The sequence below is a fragment of the Salmo salar genome, chromosome 09 (assembly GCF_965601325.2).
Source record: "Salmo salar chromosome 09, fSalSal1, whole genome shotgun sequence".
Classification (NCBI taxonomy): domain Eukaryota; kingdom Metazoa; phylum Chordata; class Actinopteri; order Salmoniformes; family Salmonidae; genus Salmo; species Salmo salar.
Genome location: NC_138299.1, coordinates 62,482,812 through 62,498,593, shown reverse-complemented (window position 1 = coordinate 62,498,593; position 15,782 = coordinate 62,482,812). Strand labels below are relative to the sequence as shown.

The 15,782-nt window shown below is 41.9% G+C and overlaps 1 protein-coding gene across 1 annotated transcript in view; it reads right to left on the bottom strand.

The window, feature by feature from the left end:
* The window catches only part of LOC106611510 (tenomodulin), a 126,843-nt gene that overhangs the window by 102,384 nt on the left and 8,677 nt on the right, over positions 1-15,782 (bottom strand). The window contains exon 2 of the mRNA XM_014211790.3: positions 13,900-14,031. Coding sequence (XP_014067265.1) covers positions 13,900-14,031 — 132 coding nt within the window. The remainder of the gene's footprint in view (positions 1-13,899; positions 14,032-15,782) is intronic.

Sequence of the window (15,782 nt, the reverse complement as noted above, 5' to 3'; positions counted from 1 at the left end):
CTTAAGTAAAAAATACTTAAGTACTACTTAAGTGGTTTTTGAAAGGTATTTACATTTTTGACAACTTTTACTCCACTACATTCATAAAGAAAATAATATACTTTTTACTCCATACATTTTCCTGACATCCAAAAGTACTCGTTACATTTTGAATGCTTAGCAGGACAGGAAAATGATCCAATTCACGTCCCTATCAAAATAAACATTCCTGGTCATCCCTACTGCCACTGATCTGGCGGACTTACTAAAAACAAATGCTTTGTTTGTAAATTATATCTCAATGTTGGTTTGTGCCTCTAGCTATCCATAAATTTAAAAAAACTAGAAAACCGTGCCATCTGGTTTGCTTAATATAAGGAATTATAAATGATTTATAGTTTTACTTTTGATACTTAAGTATATTCAAAACCAAAACTCTGGTGTGAGAGAGAGTGAGCGAGAGGGGGGGAGCTGATCTGGCGCCTATGATCCTCACCCAAGAGAGAGAGTTGTGATATTTCCAATATCATCGCTTATGTGGAGATGCCATAAGAGTAATGTGTATGCCAATTATTTGATCCGACCGCATTCTGTCCCATATTAATTAACAACTTTTGGTGCCAGCGACAATGATATAAGAAAGTAGCCAAGACGACTGGCCTGATGGAGCGTCCACCATGTATATCTCACTAGATCGAGACAAATATATTTATGGTCTAATAGCACACTTAAAATGATCCACCTTCCTTGCGGATCTGTTTGGACAGTGTGCACATTCGGATCAACATTTTTGTTAATTAATATCATCACCCCTTTTGAGTTACTTTGTCCATGGCAGAAGTATATTTCACCTCCCCTGTCCTTTTTCCACACAACTACATCAAAAAAATGTAGAATGAGTTTCCTGTAAACATTAGATATTATATTCCTTCTCTTTTAGCCAGGAAAAGACTTACCATCTTTTCTTAGCTAAGCCATGTCATATTTTAACTAGCTATACTTATTACACCACTTACCGTAATGAGATACAAGTTTCAATTGCAGTTACCATAATATACATTTGTAAACTTACCATTAAAAAGTACCATGATGATTTAGTGTCCATATAGATGTACCATGATATTTGCAATGTTAAGCATACTGTAGCTGCGACTGAGGAAAACTCCAATTGTCCTCCAATATTCCACCCACTAAAACCTCTCCCCATCCCTAGTTGAATTGTCGTCCCCATGACTGGCAGACCACTCCTGCACACATAGACCCTAGGGCTTCCCAGAGATTGGGACCCAACCTTTGAAAAGAGTGCCACCTACAGAACAGAACCAGATTAGCAGCCAACAGCATTTCTAACGCTATCGCCTCAGTTGTACTGTACAGTGCTTTCAGAAAGTATTCAGACCCCTTCCCTTTTTCCACATTTTGTTACGTTACAGCCTTATTATAAAATTGATGAAATAGTTTTTTCCCCCTCATCAATCTACACACAATGTCCAATAACGACAAAGCAAAACAGCTTTTTAGAATTTTTTGCAAATGTATTACAAATAGCACATTTACTGCAGGGGGTTAACAACTCTCTCCCTGTTGTAAATCAAGGACAGGACATTCTGTTCTCACTTTCCAAATTCAACTAAGGAATGTGCTTTGTTTCAAGAATAGTTTTTCCCGTCCAAACTCTAACACGTTCACAATTATACTACTAGAACAATATTGCCAACATAGAACGTGGGGAATGGTCAGAGGCGATCTACAGTACACTAATGTCGTTTTGTTTGTTTTTGAGAAAATATAAGAGATAATTATTTTACATAAGCTTTACACAGTGACAAGTCACTTCCCTGAGTGAGGTCAGAGAGTATGTCAGCCTGACGGAACCGCCCATTTTGAACAAACTGCATAAAATGATGGGTTAAGAATGAACATATCAGACCAGGGAGATGTAGAGCTGAAGCTTTACGTTTAAAGTGGTTTGAACTTTAAATCTCAACACGAGGTAGAGACGATAGACTCACCTCCCGGACAATCACTGTCCTAAGTAAAGTATCTAGAAAAGTGAATTGAGTGGGACCATTCTACTGCTCTGCTCAAACCATCATATTACTCTACTCTCATCACCCCACTGGAAACCATCGACACTGCTGGCTAGCCTATCTTCAAAGAGGCATCTTTCAGAGTGAATGGAAGGAAAATCAACTCTGTAGTTCTGTTCAGGACTACACGACAAGTCATTGGATACCAGACAACTGCAGAGAAGAACAACAGTAGAAGACTTGTTGGGACCATTTTTGGTCCATCAGAGCCTTAAAAGCGTGTCGCGAAAAGGCCCAACAACCTTTCCAAGAGGGCCCGGTTCCGACAGAAATACACGGCGAACCAAGGAATTTCACGAAAATAATTTCATGATTTCTTACTACAAGCGGGTGGGGGTTAGGGTGCAAAGTATTGGAGTTCTATAAATGAGAGTAGTTTCTAAATGTACCAATGTTAAGTGTCTCTGTCCATCTCTCTCTCGCTCTCTCGATGTCTTTTGTAACAAGCAACCATATTGTTGTCAGTCTGCTAGGGACCTGTTCTTAACATATTAAGTGTGTATGTTTATCCTGTATTACCATTTAATTAGCAAGTAAATAAATTAAACAAATTTGCTGATGCAAGGGGGTATTCGACTGTTCAGAATTATGATATGATACGAGGTCATGATTAATAAGTTGACTGTTTATACATGAGATAGGTAAAGAGCTTTTAGAGTTTAATTCAGGAGATGGTAACTCTTTGAAGAACCGCTGTCTTGGTGCCCCATATCATAATGAGTTAATTGTTACAGTCAGTTGATGAGATAAATAACAGTTCTCAGATTAATGTTCAAGTCAAGTCACGACAAGATGTTTCTATAAGTTGATTGGAGTCCAGCTGTGGTAAATTCAATTGATTGGACATGATTTGGAAAGGCACACACCTGTCTATATAAGGTCCCACAGTTGACAGTGCATGTCAGAGCAAAACCAAGCCAAGAGGTCGAAGGAATTTTCCATAGAGCTCTGAGACAGGGTTGTGTCGAGGCACTTTTCTGCAGCATTGAAGGTCCCCAAGAACACAGTGGCCTCCATCATTCTTCAATGGAAGAAGTTTGGAACAACCAAGACTCTTCCTAGAATTGGCCACCCAGCCAAACTGAGCAATCGGGGGAGAAGGGCCTTGGTCAGGGTGGTGACCAAGAACCCGATGGTTACTCTGACAGAGCTCCAGAGTTCCTCTGTGGAGATGGGAAAACCTTCCAGAAGGACAACCATCTCTGCAGTACTCCACCAATCAGGCCTTTATGGCAGAGTGGCCAGACAGAAGCCACTCCTCAGTAAAAGGCACATGACAGTCCGCTTGGAGTTTGGTAAAAGGCACCTAAAGGACTCTCAGACCATGAGAAACAAGATTATCTGGTCTGATGAAACGAAGATTGAACTCTTTGGCCTGAATGCCAAGCGTCACGTATGGAGAAAACCTGGCACCATCCCTACGGTGAAGCATGGTGGTGGCGGCATTATGCTGTGGGGATGTATTTCAGCGGCAGAGACTGGTAGACTAGTCAGGATCGAGGGAAAGATGAATGGAGCAAAGTACAGAGATCCTTGATGAAAACCTGCTCCAGAGCATTCAGGACCTCAGACTGGGGCCAAGGTTCACCTTCCAACAAGACAACAATCCTAAGGACACAATCAAGACTACACAGGAGTCGTCTTGAATGTCCTTGAGTGGCCCAGCCAGAGCCTGGACTTTAACCCGATCTAACATCTCTGGAGAGACCTAAAAATAGCTGTGCAGCGATGCTCCCCATCCAATCTGACAGAGTTTGAGAGGATCTGCAGAGAAGAATGGGAGAAACTCCCCAAATACAGGTGTGCCAAGCTTGTAGCGTAATACCCAAGAAGATTCAAAGCTGTTATCGCTGCCAAAGATGTTTCAACAAAGCACTGAGTAAAAGGTCTGAATACTTATGTAACACCTTCCTAATATTGAGTTGCATCCCCCCCTTTCGTCCTCAGAACAGACTCAATTCATGAGGGCATGGACTCTACAAGGTGCCGAAAGCATTCTACTGGCATTCCGGCCCATGTTGACTCCAATGCGTCCCACAGTTGTGTCAAGTTTGCTGGTTGTCCTTTAGGTGGTGGACCATTCTTGATACCCCACTGGAATTCCCAACAGTAAGGTATGAAGTCGTCAAGGTTTTCATTAGCAGCTTTGAGAAAATCCTTGTATATTATGCTCAGACTCTTGAGGGGACTGGGCTGCTTTAGTGGATCTCTGACCGCGTACATCTTTCTGTCTTGGCTGCATAGGCTACTTGCAGAGGTGGATGTCTTCTGTAGGTAGGGTTGGGCACCGATCCATCATGATAGGACAAAAATAAATAAACGTATATCCCATATTTGCACAAAAGTGGAGACTCTCGCTCTGTCACAACTTCTGCTCACAGACACAAATGGGTTCCGACATTTGCAACTACTTTCTTTCTGCTCACACACTTTCAACTCATCACACTTTTCCAATCACACAAACTCTCAGGCACCCCATCTTCAAACACACCTGTACACCCCCCCCACATATACTCACTCACATACCGTATCGCCTATGTCTGTTTGTTTTGTTTCTATTGCCACATTGATTCCTGACTAATTTCAGGCTTTTTAGTACTTTTGTGTTCCAGTTCCTTGTATTTGGGGATTTATTATTGCATTAGTTGTCCCTTCCTATAATGCTGTCTTTTTTATATTTGTAAATACTATAAATAAAAATGGAATAAATATGAATTATTTGATGACATTCCCGAACTTGAGTAATATAGCATATAGGTAGTTTGATTATCAGTCTCTTATTCTTATTATTACTCTTATTCACAGTAGCGCCTGGAACAAAAATACTGGATAATTGTCCTTGAAATTATTTATGTATTTTTTGGGGCATAGTCTTGAGTAAATTAGCTTCTACCCCCTTGGGTAATCTGGGGGAAAGATGCAGAGTGAAAATGCTCTCCATCAAAAGTGAGTGAATTGGATTTTTACAAGATGAATGGCTCGGACAAGAGTTTACTCCAATTATATCATGAAGAGGCTTGAGTTCTAGTGCTGCCAATGTGGTCAACAGCAATTAAGGTTGTTTGGACAGAGGTATCAGGAACATGAATTGCTTAAACATATTTACACTGCTTGTAGAGAGAAGCTAATAGACAAAATGATAAATGACACTGCAGTCAACCAGAGAACTCATCGTTTAACACAAAGGCTTCTTGAAATTACATACTTGACAGCCAAGACATTGAAAAAATCATTTCAAAATGGCTGTCTTTTCGATGGCCAATAGAGCTTTTAATTCAGTGTATTATTATACTGAGGCTGTCTTTGGCTCTTTGTGTGACCATCTCTTTCCATTTCTTACACATTTTCCATGAAAGTCATAGATATGATTTGGTCAGGAAAAGCTTCAGTGGGTCTTTTATCCAGAGTTCTAGCAATTCAAATGTTCCATTAAAAGCTGGGCCATAGAGCATTGTAGCAGGACATCGATATAGCTTTTTTCATGAGCAGGTAGAGAAGAATGAGCCGATGTGTAACTGTTAACCTGTTTCAAGGTCGGACATGAGCTTGTTTGATAAGAGCGATGGAAACCTAGTGTACTGGTTGATTGTGAAGCAATATGACTAGTCATCATGACTAGGGCTGTTGCGATGACCATATTACCGCCACACCGGCGGTCAGGAGTCATGAAGGCAGTCAAATTCCACGTGACTGGTTAGTCACGGTAATTAGGCTTCTCTAAGCTCTGATGCTGCTCATGGTCATTAATAGTCTACCAAACTTGCTAACTGCCTGCTACTTAGCACTCTATTGTCTCTCTAATACTCTGACATCAATGCAAATGAAATCGAAAATCAAATCAAACACTCATGAGAGCCCATGAGCTCATGTTGCATTACATTTCTATAGGCTATGCAGTTGCGTGAGAAAACAGAGTGATGGCCTCCACTAAAAAGAGAAAGATCCCATCAGCTTTCTATTAGGTTAACCTGCTATATTTATTTCTCAACTTTCCTAAAATTAATCATATTGCTTATCTTTACAACAGGAGTATAGCCTACCTGTCACGAAGTCTACCTGTTCGGGCGGCGCTCGGCGGTAATCGTCACCGGCCTACCAGCTGCCACCGATCCCCTTTTCCTTTTCGTTTGGTTTTGTCTGGTTTTGTGTTACACCTGTTTTGAGTTAGGTAATTAGTGGGGTATTTAGTCTTGCTGTCTAGGTTTTTGTGCGGGATTGTTCGTTGTTGCCTGTCGTGGGGTTTTGGTTTTGTTTTTCTGTTTCATTTTGTGGAAGAACGTTATTTTTGTTTCTGGACTGTTTTCCGACCCTGTTGAGGTGGACATTTGTATTTTTGTCTGGTTCAATTTTCCTTGTTCATTTCCTGATTGGATTTGTTGGAATTAGGAAATAAAACACCCTACTACGCATTTTTGGTCTCCTGCACCTAACTTCACCCCATCACTCTAGTGAGCCTTGACACTACCTGGCTGGCATGAAAATGAATCACGGGAAAAGCGTCCTCCATTCGCTATTTAAGTGCATAGATGACGTATTTTTTCCGACCGCCCCAATTTCAAGACAGGTGCATGATAATGGTCCATTCTAAATTAAAATACATTTTACACACATATTATTTAGTATTTGTAAAGACAAGATTAAATCAAAAATAGTCTGAATGACAATATTAGCCTATCCCTTGTGAATGATGCCCAGCAATAAGAAACCTTTTCGAATAATAGTCACACATCTCATGTAGCCTAGGCCATAGGCCTATATGTTTCAATAAGGTTTGTATCACAGCTAAAGTGGCCAAATAACTTCTTAAAATGATGCACATTAACCCGCTTTACAAGGGGTGAAGAAAATAACTGGCATACATAAGCAGCGCGTGAGTTAAAATTTTGGGGAAGATAAGTTTCACCATAAAAATGCACCGTTATAATAAAAGCATTACATGCATAATCGCATTTGCGGTCACTTTTGAAAATGGTGTTTTCCCGCTAATTGAACATTTCCGCTTATAGCCTACTGCCATGTGCCCATTGCTGCGCTTATAATGTGAAGAAATAGCCTAATAGTTTATCAACATTTTAAGCTAAATGTTCTGATCTGTTGTGTCAGCCACATTGCTTAAACATTTTTTTTATGCTAGTGGTTGTATTAATTTGGGATCTATTGCAACCCACAACTGTCCCAGACTGTGGATGGAATATTTATTTCTCCCATAGAATAGAATAAGTTGACAATGGTACTATGGGAAATAGTAGATTGACATAGGCTAGTGCTTTTGCTAATCGTTAGGCCTACTCATCTTGTTGGCTGACGAAAAGTAAATGTGGACAGTTCATCCAATAAGGACATGCACAGTTGCATCCCCGATGTGTCTGTCTTCACTTGTAGCCTTTGAGAAAGACCCGATCACGTGATGGAGAGCACGCAACACTCAGGGAGAAGGGCACAACAAAGACATGGATTCGTTTTAGGGTGCATTACAGCCACAAAGGGGACGTCGCGGTCAAATTCGAGGCATTATCAAGTGCATGTCAAATTGTGAATGAGACTAATGAAGTGTGTACAGCCTGCACAAAAAGAACAAAGCAGAGCTCATGCCTTTCAAGCGACTTTTTACAAATCATAATTAGAGTCGCATCATGCAGCCTTAAAATGTATTCATTTATCAAAACATATAGCCCAACATTTGTAGAACAACTAGTTACATTAATAGCAATATATTAATAGGAGTATATAAGAGTACCTATTTATTTGTTAAATGCTCAACACAGAATAGTCACATGTTCACACTCCCTCAAACCATTTGGAGAAAATATTTATATTTTATCCAGCTTTGTTCAACCCCCAATTAGCATCAGCAAATTCACAGCCCGCTACGCCTGGTTTCCTGTTTCCGGTCACAACTTGCAGACTTGTTTACGCTGCAGTGCGTTTTTGTTGCCGATCTTACTTTGATACCTGACGGTTTTTTACTTTTTCATTACCGTATATTTTTACTTTTTCCCTCACTCAACTTTTTTCATTCAACTTTTTCACCCCGGAGGTTTTATCTGGACATGGTTCGTCAGGACTTCAAACAGCCGAAGCTAAGTAACATTAACATGATGCCTTCTAATTGCAGTCGTTGTACTTATAATATACAGGAGAACGATCGCCTTACGGCAAGGATAGCTGTGCTGCAAGCCCAGCTTCAGACGCGATCGTTAGGCAAGGGTAATTTCAGTGTAGGAAAGGATGAAACAGCGTCTGTGCCACCAGTAAGTACAGATAGTAACGTTAGTATAAACCCCCTCGCACGGTCCCCGCAGCCGGACATCTTTCTCATGGCTTCTGGAGGGAAATGCTGTAGGAATGCTCAACCGGTGTCGCTTATTCAGCCGACAGAAACTTTCAACCGGTTCTCCCCATTAAGCGAGTCGGAGTCGGAGGCCGAGACTTCTCTGGTCTCTACTCCTCCCGTTGTGGGGTCTGAGACGCCGACGGCTCCCACCATTAGCTCTGACAAATTGAAAACCCTAGTCATTGGCGACTCCATTACCCGCAGTATTAGACTTAAAACTAATCATCCAGCGATCATACACTGTTTACCAGGGGGCAGGGCTACCGACGTTAAGGCTAATCTAAAGACGGTGCTGGCTAAAGCTAAAACTGGCGAGTGTAGAGAGTATAGAGATATTGTTATCCACGTCGGCACCAACGATGTTAGGATGAAACAGTCAGAGGTCACCAAGCGCAACATAGCTTCAGCGTGTAAATCAGCTAGAAAGATGTGTCGGCATCGATTAATTGTCTCTGGCCCCCTCCCAGTTAGGGGGAGTGATGAGCTCTACAGCAGAGTCTCACAACTCAATCGCTGGTTGAAAACTGTTTTCTGCCCCTCCCAAAAGATAGAATTTGTAGATAATTGGCCCTCTTTCTGGGACTCACCCACAAACAGGACCAAGCCTGGCCTGTTGAGGAGTGACGGACTCCATCCTAGCTGGAGGGGTGCTCTCATCTTATCTACGAACATAGACAGGGCTCTAACTCCTCTAGCTCCACAATGAAATAGGGTGCAGGCCAGGCAGCAGGCTGTTAGCCAGCCTGCCAGCTTAGTGGAGTCTGCCACTAGCACAGTCAGCGTAGTCAGCTCAGCTTTCCCCATTGAGACCGTGTCTGTGCCTCGATCTAGGTTGGGCAAAATTAAAAATGGCGGTGTTCGCTTTAGCAATCTCACTAGTATAAAGACCTCCTCCATTCCTGCCATTATTGAAAGAGATTGTGATACCTCACATCTCAAAATTGGGTTACTTAATGTTAGATCCCTCACTTCCAAGGCAGTTATAGTCAATGAACTAATCACTGATAATAATCTTGATGTGATTGGCCTGACTGAAACATGGCTTAAGCCTGATGAATTTACTGTGTTAAATGAGGCCTCACCCCCTGGTTACATTAGTGACAATACCCCCCGTGCATCCGGCAAAGGCGGAGGTGTTGCTAACATTTACGATAGCAAATTTCAATTTACAAAAAAAAAAACAACAATGACGTTTTCGTCTTTTGAGCTTCTAGTCATGAAATCTATGCAGCCTACTCACTCACTTTTTATAGCTACTGTTTATAGGCCTCCTGGGCCATATGCAGTGTTCCTCACTGAGTTCCCTGAATTCCTATCGGATCTTGTAGTCATAGCAGATAATATTCTAATTTTTGGTGACTTTAACATTCACATGGAAAAGTCCACAGACCCACTCCAAAAGGCTTTCGGAGCCATCATCGACTCAGTGGGTTTTGTCCAACATGTCTCTGGACCTACTCACTGCCACAGTCATACTCTGGACCTAGTTTTGTCCCATGGAATAAATGTTGTGGATCTAAATGTTTTTCCTCATAATCCTGGATTATCGGACCACCATTTTATTACGTTTGCAATTGCAACAAATAATCTGCTCAGACCCCAACCAAGGAGCAATAAAAGTCGTGCTATAAATTCTCAGACAACCCAAAGATTCCTTGATGCCCTTCCAGACTGCCTCTGCCTACCCAAGGACGTCAGAGGACAAAAATCAGTTAACCACCTAACCGAGGAACTCAATTTCACCTTGCGCAATACCCTAGATGCAGTTGCACCCCTAAAAACTAAAAACATCTGTCATAAGAAACTAGCTCCCTGGTATACAGAAAATACACGAGCTCTGAAGCAAGCTTCCAGAAAATTGGAACGGAAATGGCGCCACACCAAACTGGAAGTCTTCCGACTAGCTTGGAAAGACAGTACCGTGCAGTATCGAAGAGCCCTTACTGCTGCTCGATCATCCTATTTTTCCAACTTAAATGAGGAAAATAAGAACAATCCGAAATTTCTTTTTGATACTGTCGCAAAGCTAACTAAAAAGCAGCCTTCGCAAATGGAGGATGTCTTTCACTTCAGCAGTAATAAATTTATGAACTTCTTTGAGGAAAAGATCATGATCATTAGAAAGCAAATTACAGATTCCTCTTTAAATCTGGGTATTCCTCCAAAGCTCCATTGTCCTGAGTCTGCACAACTCTGCCAGGACCTAGGATCAAGGGAGATACTAAAGTGTTTTAGTACTATATCTCTTGACGCAATGATGAAAATAATCATGGCCTCCAAACCCTCAAGCTGCATACTGGACCCTATTCCAACTAAACTACTGAAAGAGCTGCTTCCTGTGCTTGGCCCTCCTATGTTGAACATAATAAACGGCTCTCTATCCACCGGATGTGTACCAAGCTCACTAAAAGTGGCAGTAATAAAGCCTCTCTTGAAAAAGCCGAATCTTGATCCAGAAATTATAAAAAACTATCGGCCTATATCGAATCTTCCATTCCTCTCAAAAATTTTAGAAAAAGCTGTTGCACAGCAACTCACTGCCTTCCTGAAGACAAACAATGTATACGAAACGCTTCAGTCTGGTTTTAGACCCCATCATAGCACTGAGACTGCACTTGTGAAGGTGGTAAATGACCTTTTAATGACGTCAGACCGAGGCTCTGCATCTGTCCTCGTGCTCCTAGATCTTAGTGCCGCTTTTGATACCATCGATCACCACATTCTTTTGGAGAGATTGGAAACCCAAATTGGTCTACATGGACAAGTTCTGGCCTGGTTTAGATCTTATCTGTCGGAAAGATATCAGTTTGTCTCTGTGAATGGTTTGTCCTCAGACAAATCAATTGTAAATTTCGGTGTTCCTCAAGGTTCCGTTTTAGGACCACTATTGTTTTCACCTCTTGGGGATGTCATTCGAAAACATAATGTTAAATTTCACTGCTATGCGGACGACACACAGCTGTACATTTCAATGAAACATGGTGAAGCCCCAAAATTGCCCTCGCTAGAAGCCTGTGTTTCAGACATAAAGAAGTGGATGGCTGCAAACTTTCTACTTTTAAACTCGGACAAAACAGAGATGCTTGTTCTAGGTCCCAAGAAACAAAGAGATCTTCTGTTGAATCTGACAATTAATCTGGATGGTTGTACAGTCGTCTCAAATAAAACTGTGAAGGACCTCGGCGTTACTCTCGACCCTGATCTCTCTTTTGAAGAACATATCAAGACTGTTTCAAGGACAGCTTTTTTCCATCTACGTAACATTGTAAAAATCAGAAACTTTCTGTCCAAAAATGACGCAGAAAAATGAATCCATGCTTTTGTTACTTCTAGGCTGGACTACTGCAATGCTCTACTTTCCGGCTACCCGGATAAAGCACTAAACAAACTTCAGTTAGTGCTAAATACGGCTGCTAGAATCCTGACTAGAACCAAAAAATTTGATCATATTACTCCAGTGCTAGCCTCCCTACACTGGCTTCCTGTTAAGGCAAGGGCTGATTTCAAGGTTTTACTGCTAACCTACAAAGCATTACATGGGCTTGCTCCTACCTATCTTTCCGATTTGGTCCTGCCGTACATACCTACACGTACGCTACGGTCACAAGACGCAGGCCTCCTAATTGTCCCTAGAATTTCTAAGCAAACGGCTGGAGGTAGGGCTTTCTCCTATAGAGCTCAATTTTTATGGAATGGTCTGCCTACCAATGTGAGAGACGCAGACTCAGTCTCAACCTTTAAGTCTTTACTGGAGACTTATCTCTTCAGTAGGTCCTATGATTAAGTATAGTCTGGCCCAGGAGTGTGAAGGTGAACGGAAAGGCTGGAGCAACGAACCGCCCTTGCTGTCTCTGCCTTGCCGGTTCCCCTCTTTCCACTGGGATTCTCTGCCTCTAACCCTTTTACAGAGGCTGAGTCACTGGCCTACTGGTGTTCTTCCATGCCGTCCATGGGAGGGGTGCGTCACTTGAGTGGGTTGAGTCACTGACGTGGTCTTCCTGTCTGGGTTGGCGCCCCCCCCTTGGGTTGTGCCATGGCGGAGATCGTTGTGGGCTATACTCGGCCTTGTCTTAGGACGGTAAGTTGGTGGTTGGAGACATCCCTCTAGTGGTGTGGGGGCTGTGCTTTGGCAAAGTGGGTGGGGTTATATCCTGCCTGTTTGGCCCTGTCCGGGGGTATCATCGGATGGGGCCACAGTGTCTTCTGATCCCTCCTGTCTCAGCCTCCAGTATTTATGCTGCAGTAGTTTATGTGTCGGGGGGCTAGGGTCAGTCTGTTACATCTGGAGTATTTCTCTTGTCTTATCCGGTGTCCTGTGTGTATTTAAATATGCTCTCTCTAATTCTCTCTTTCTCTCTTTCTTTCTTTCTCTCGGAGGACCTGAGCCCTAGGACCATGCCTCAGGACTACCTGGTATGATGACTCCTTGCTGTCCCCAGTCCACCTGGCCGTGCTGCTGCTCCAGTTTCAACTGTTCTGCCTGCGGCTATGGAACCCTGACCTGTTCACCGGACGTGCTTGTTGCACCCTCGACAACTACTATGATTATTATTATTTGACCATGCTGGTCATTTATGAACATTTTAACATTTTAACAGTTTGACCATGTTCTGTTATAATATCCACCCTGCACAGCCAGAAGAGGACTGGCCACCCCTCATAGCCTGGTTCCTCTCTAGGTTTCTTCCTAGGTTTTTGGCCTTTCTAGGGAGTTTTTCCTAGGGAGTTTTTCCTAGCCACCGTGCTTCTTTCACATGCTTTGCTTGCTGTTTGGGGTTTTAGGCTGGGTTTCTGTACAGCACTTTGAGAATATCAGCTGATGTACGAAGGGCTATATAAAAATAAATTTGATTTGATATTATTCATACTATAAAATATTATAAAATAATGCCACGGATTTGTAAGGAAATCTTGTCTGCTAAATGAACTAGGGTAGCCCAAAGCCATTTGTCATAGCCACATCAGGACAACTCGGAGTGTGCTATTCTGTTCTTCTGAAATAGACTACATTTTCTTCATATCATGCTTCTTTAGACCTGTCTAAAATAAATAATAGATTTGTTGTGAAGGTGTAGGCTATATTACATGGATTCATTAGACTTTTAAAAATGTCGATTTTCCCAAGGTCTACGTCAGTGGTTTGTAGGCTATGTGTGAAAGCCAGGAGATGCTAAATGTATTTCTGTTAATTAATGCTCAATTACTGTGAGACCGACAGTTATTTACTTGACAAACACTGGCTTACGAAATTTCGTCACCACCACAGCCCTAATCATAACATTCCACAGTTATTGACATAAGACAGGCCTTACCCTCCCCATGCCCAGACTAAATGTTTACCATGACTCTAGTCTACTGGTTGATCGTGAAGCAATATGATCAGTCATGACATCCCCCTGTTATTGACACTTACCCTCCCTAGACTAAACCTTTACAGTGACTCTAGTTTACTAGTTGATTGTGAAGCAATACTGCTGTTACTTAGCCAGGCCTTACCTTCCCCAGACTTGGGCTCCAAAGGTGTCTAAGGCTGAAGATGCCCAGGGTCAACACCAGGAAAACCAGCCCCAGAATCAGGGCTCCTCGCTGGTAGCTCCGGTACATGGTCTTCTCTTTCCCCACCTCCACCTAAGGAGAACATATTAATTGGGAAGCATTTTTAATCCATTCACACTTCAGAGTGGTTCATGTACATATCATACTGTCCTTGAAGTAACTATAATGACTTTAAAATTTTCACTACAGCTGCACTGAGAAATGTGCTATTCTAATGGTATTAGCAATGATATACATTATAATAACCTCATAACATGACATAAGTGAAATAATGTCTGACAATCATTAGCTGCAAGATTACTAATGTTGCTTACAAAATATGTTAATTCTCTAGATAGCCTCTATTTATGGGTTTCACCTCCATCACTCGGTCGCATCAAGCCATTGATATCAACGTTCTCAAGATGCTCTCAGCCATAGTGGTGCCCAAAAGTCAAATGGTGCCCAGTCACTCTGAATGAGTGCAAATTATTGTTTCTTCTAAATTACACTATAGTGGCTTGGAAAATCAATAATTAGCAGGAAACAATTTTGTCATCATTATGTCGTCAAATTTACTTTAGATAGATGGAAATGTTGTCATTAGCAAGCAAAGTTTGACAAAAATACGTTAGCTAACTAACTTTCGGCACTCTCTCCTCACTCTTAGCTAGCTAGATGATGTTATACTACATCTAAAGTCAATCTGACTACATCACAATGATGACAAAAGGTTTTCCTATTAATTATTTTCCTCCTTTAGAAATGTCATTGTGTTTCCAAGTCACTATAACACACTTTAGAGTAAATCTTCTTCAGTGCCAATTGAGAAAGCATTAGGTAGAACATTCAGTCGGCCACCAGTCCTCAAGAGAACCTTCAAAACAATATTGTGACAAACGTGCAACCCATGAATACTCTATTCATAGTGTGAACTGTCAAACTATATAAAGTTGCATAAATGCTGCGAGGATTATATTAACAACACCCACACATTCACTTTTTTATTATCAGTATTTCTGCTATTCATCATAACATTGTGAACCTTCTACAACATTCCAGGCCTTTCGAGAAGTTCCAGAAGGCATCTGCTAGATAAATTGGAGATTGAAATATTCATATATGCAAACTTGACACCTATATAAATGCTCACAGTCTGCAATAACTGTTGCTGAAAGGTGTTAAAATCGAGCACACAGCCATGTAATCTCCATAGACAAACATTGGTGGTAGAACGGCCTTACTGAAGAGCTCAGTGACTTTCAAAGTGTTACCGTCATAGGATGCCACATTTCCAACATGTAATTTCCAAACTGCCTCTGGAAGCAATGTCAGCACTGTTAGTCCGGAGCTTCATGAAATGGGTTTCCATGGCCGAGCAGCTGCACACAAGCCTACGATCACCATGCGCAATGCCAAGCACCGGCTGGAGTGGTGTAGAGCTCACCGCCATTGGACACTGGAGCAGTGGAAACGTGTTATCTGAATGATGAATCCCGCTTCACCACTGGCAGTCCGACAGATGCATCTGGGTTTGGCGGATGACAGGAGAACGTTACCTGCCCCAATTCTCAGTGCCAACTGTAAAGTTTGGTGAAGGAGGAATAATGATCTGGGGCTGAAGGCAAATCTTAATGCTACAGCATACAATGACATTCTAGACAATTCTGTGCTTCCAACTTTGTGGCAACAGTTTGGGGAAGGGCCTTTCCTGTTTCAGCATAACAATGCCCCGTGCACAAAGCGAGGTCCATACAGAAATGGTTTGTCGAGATCGGTGTGGAAGAACTGGACTGAACAGAGTTGAACCTAAACCCAATTGAACACCTTTGGGATGAATTGGA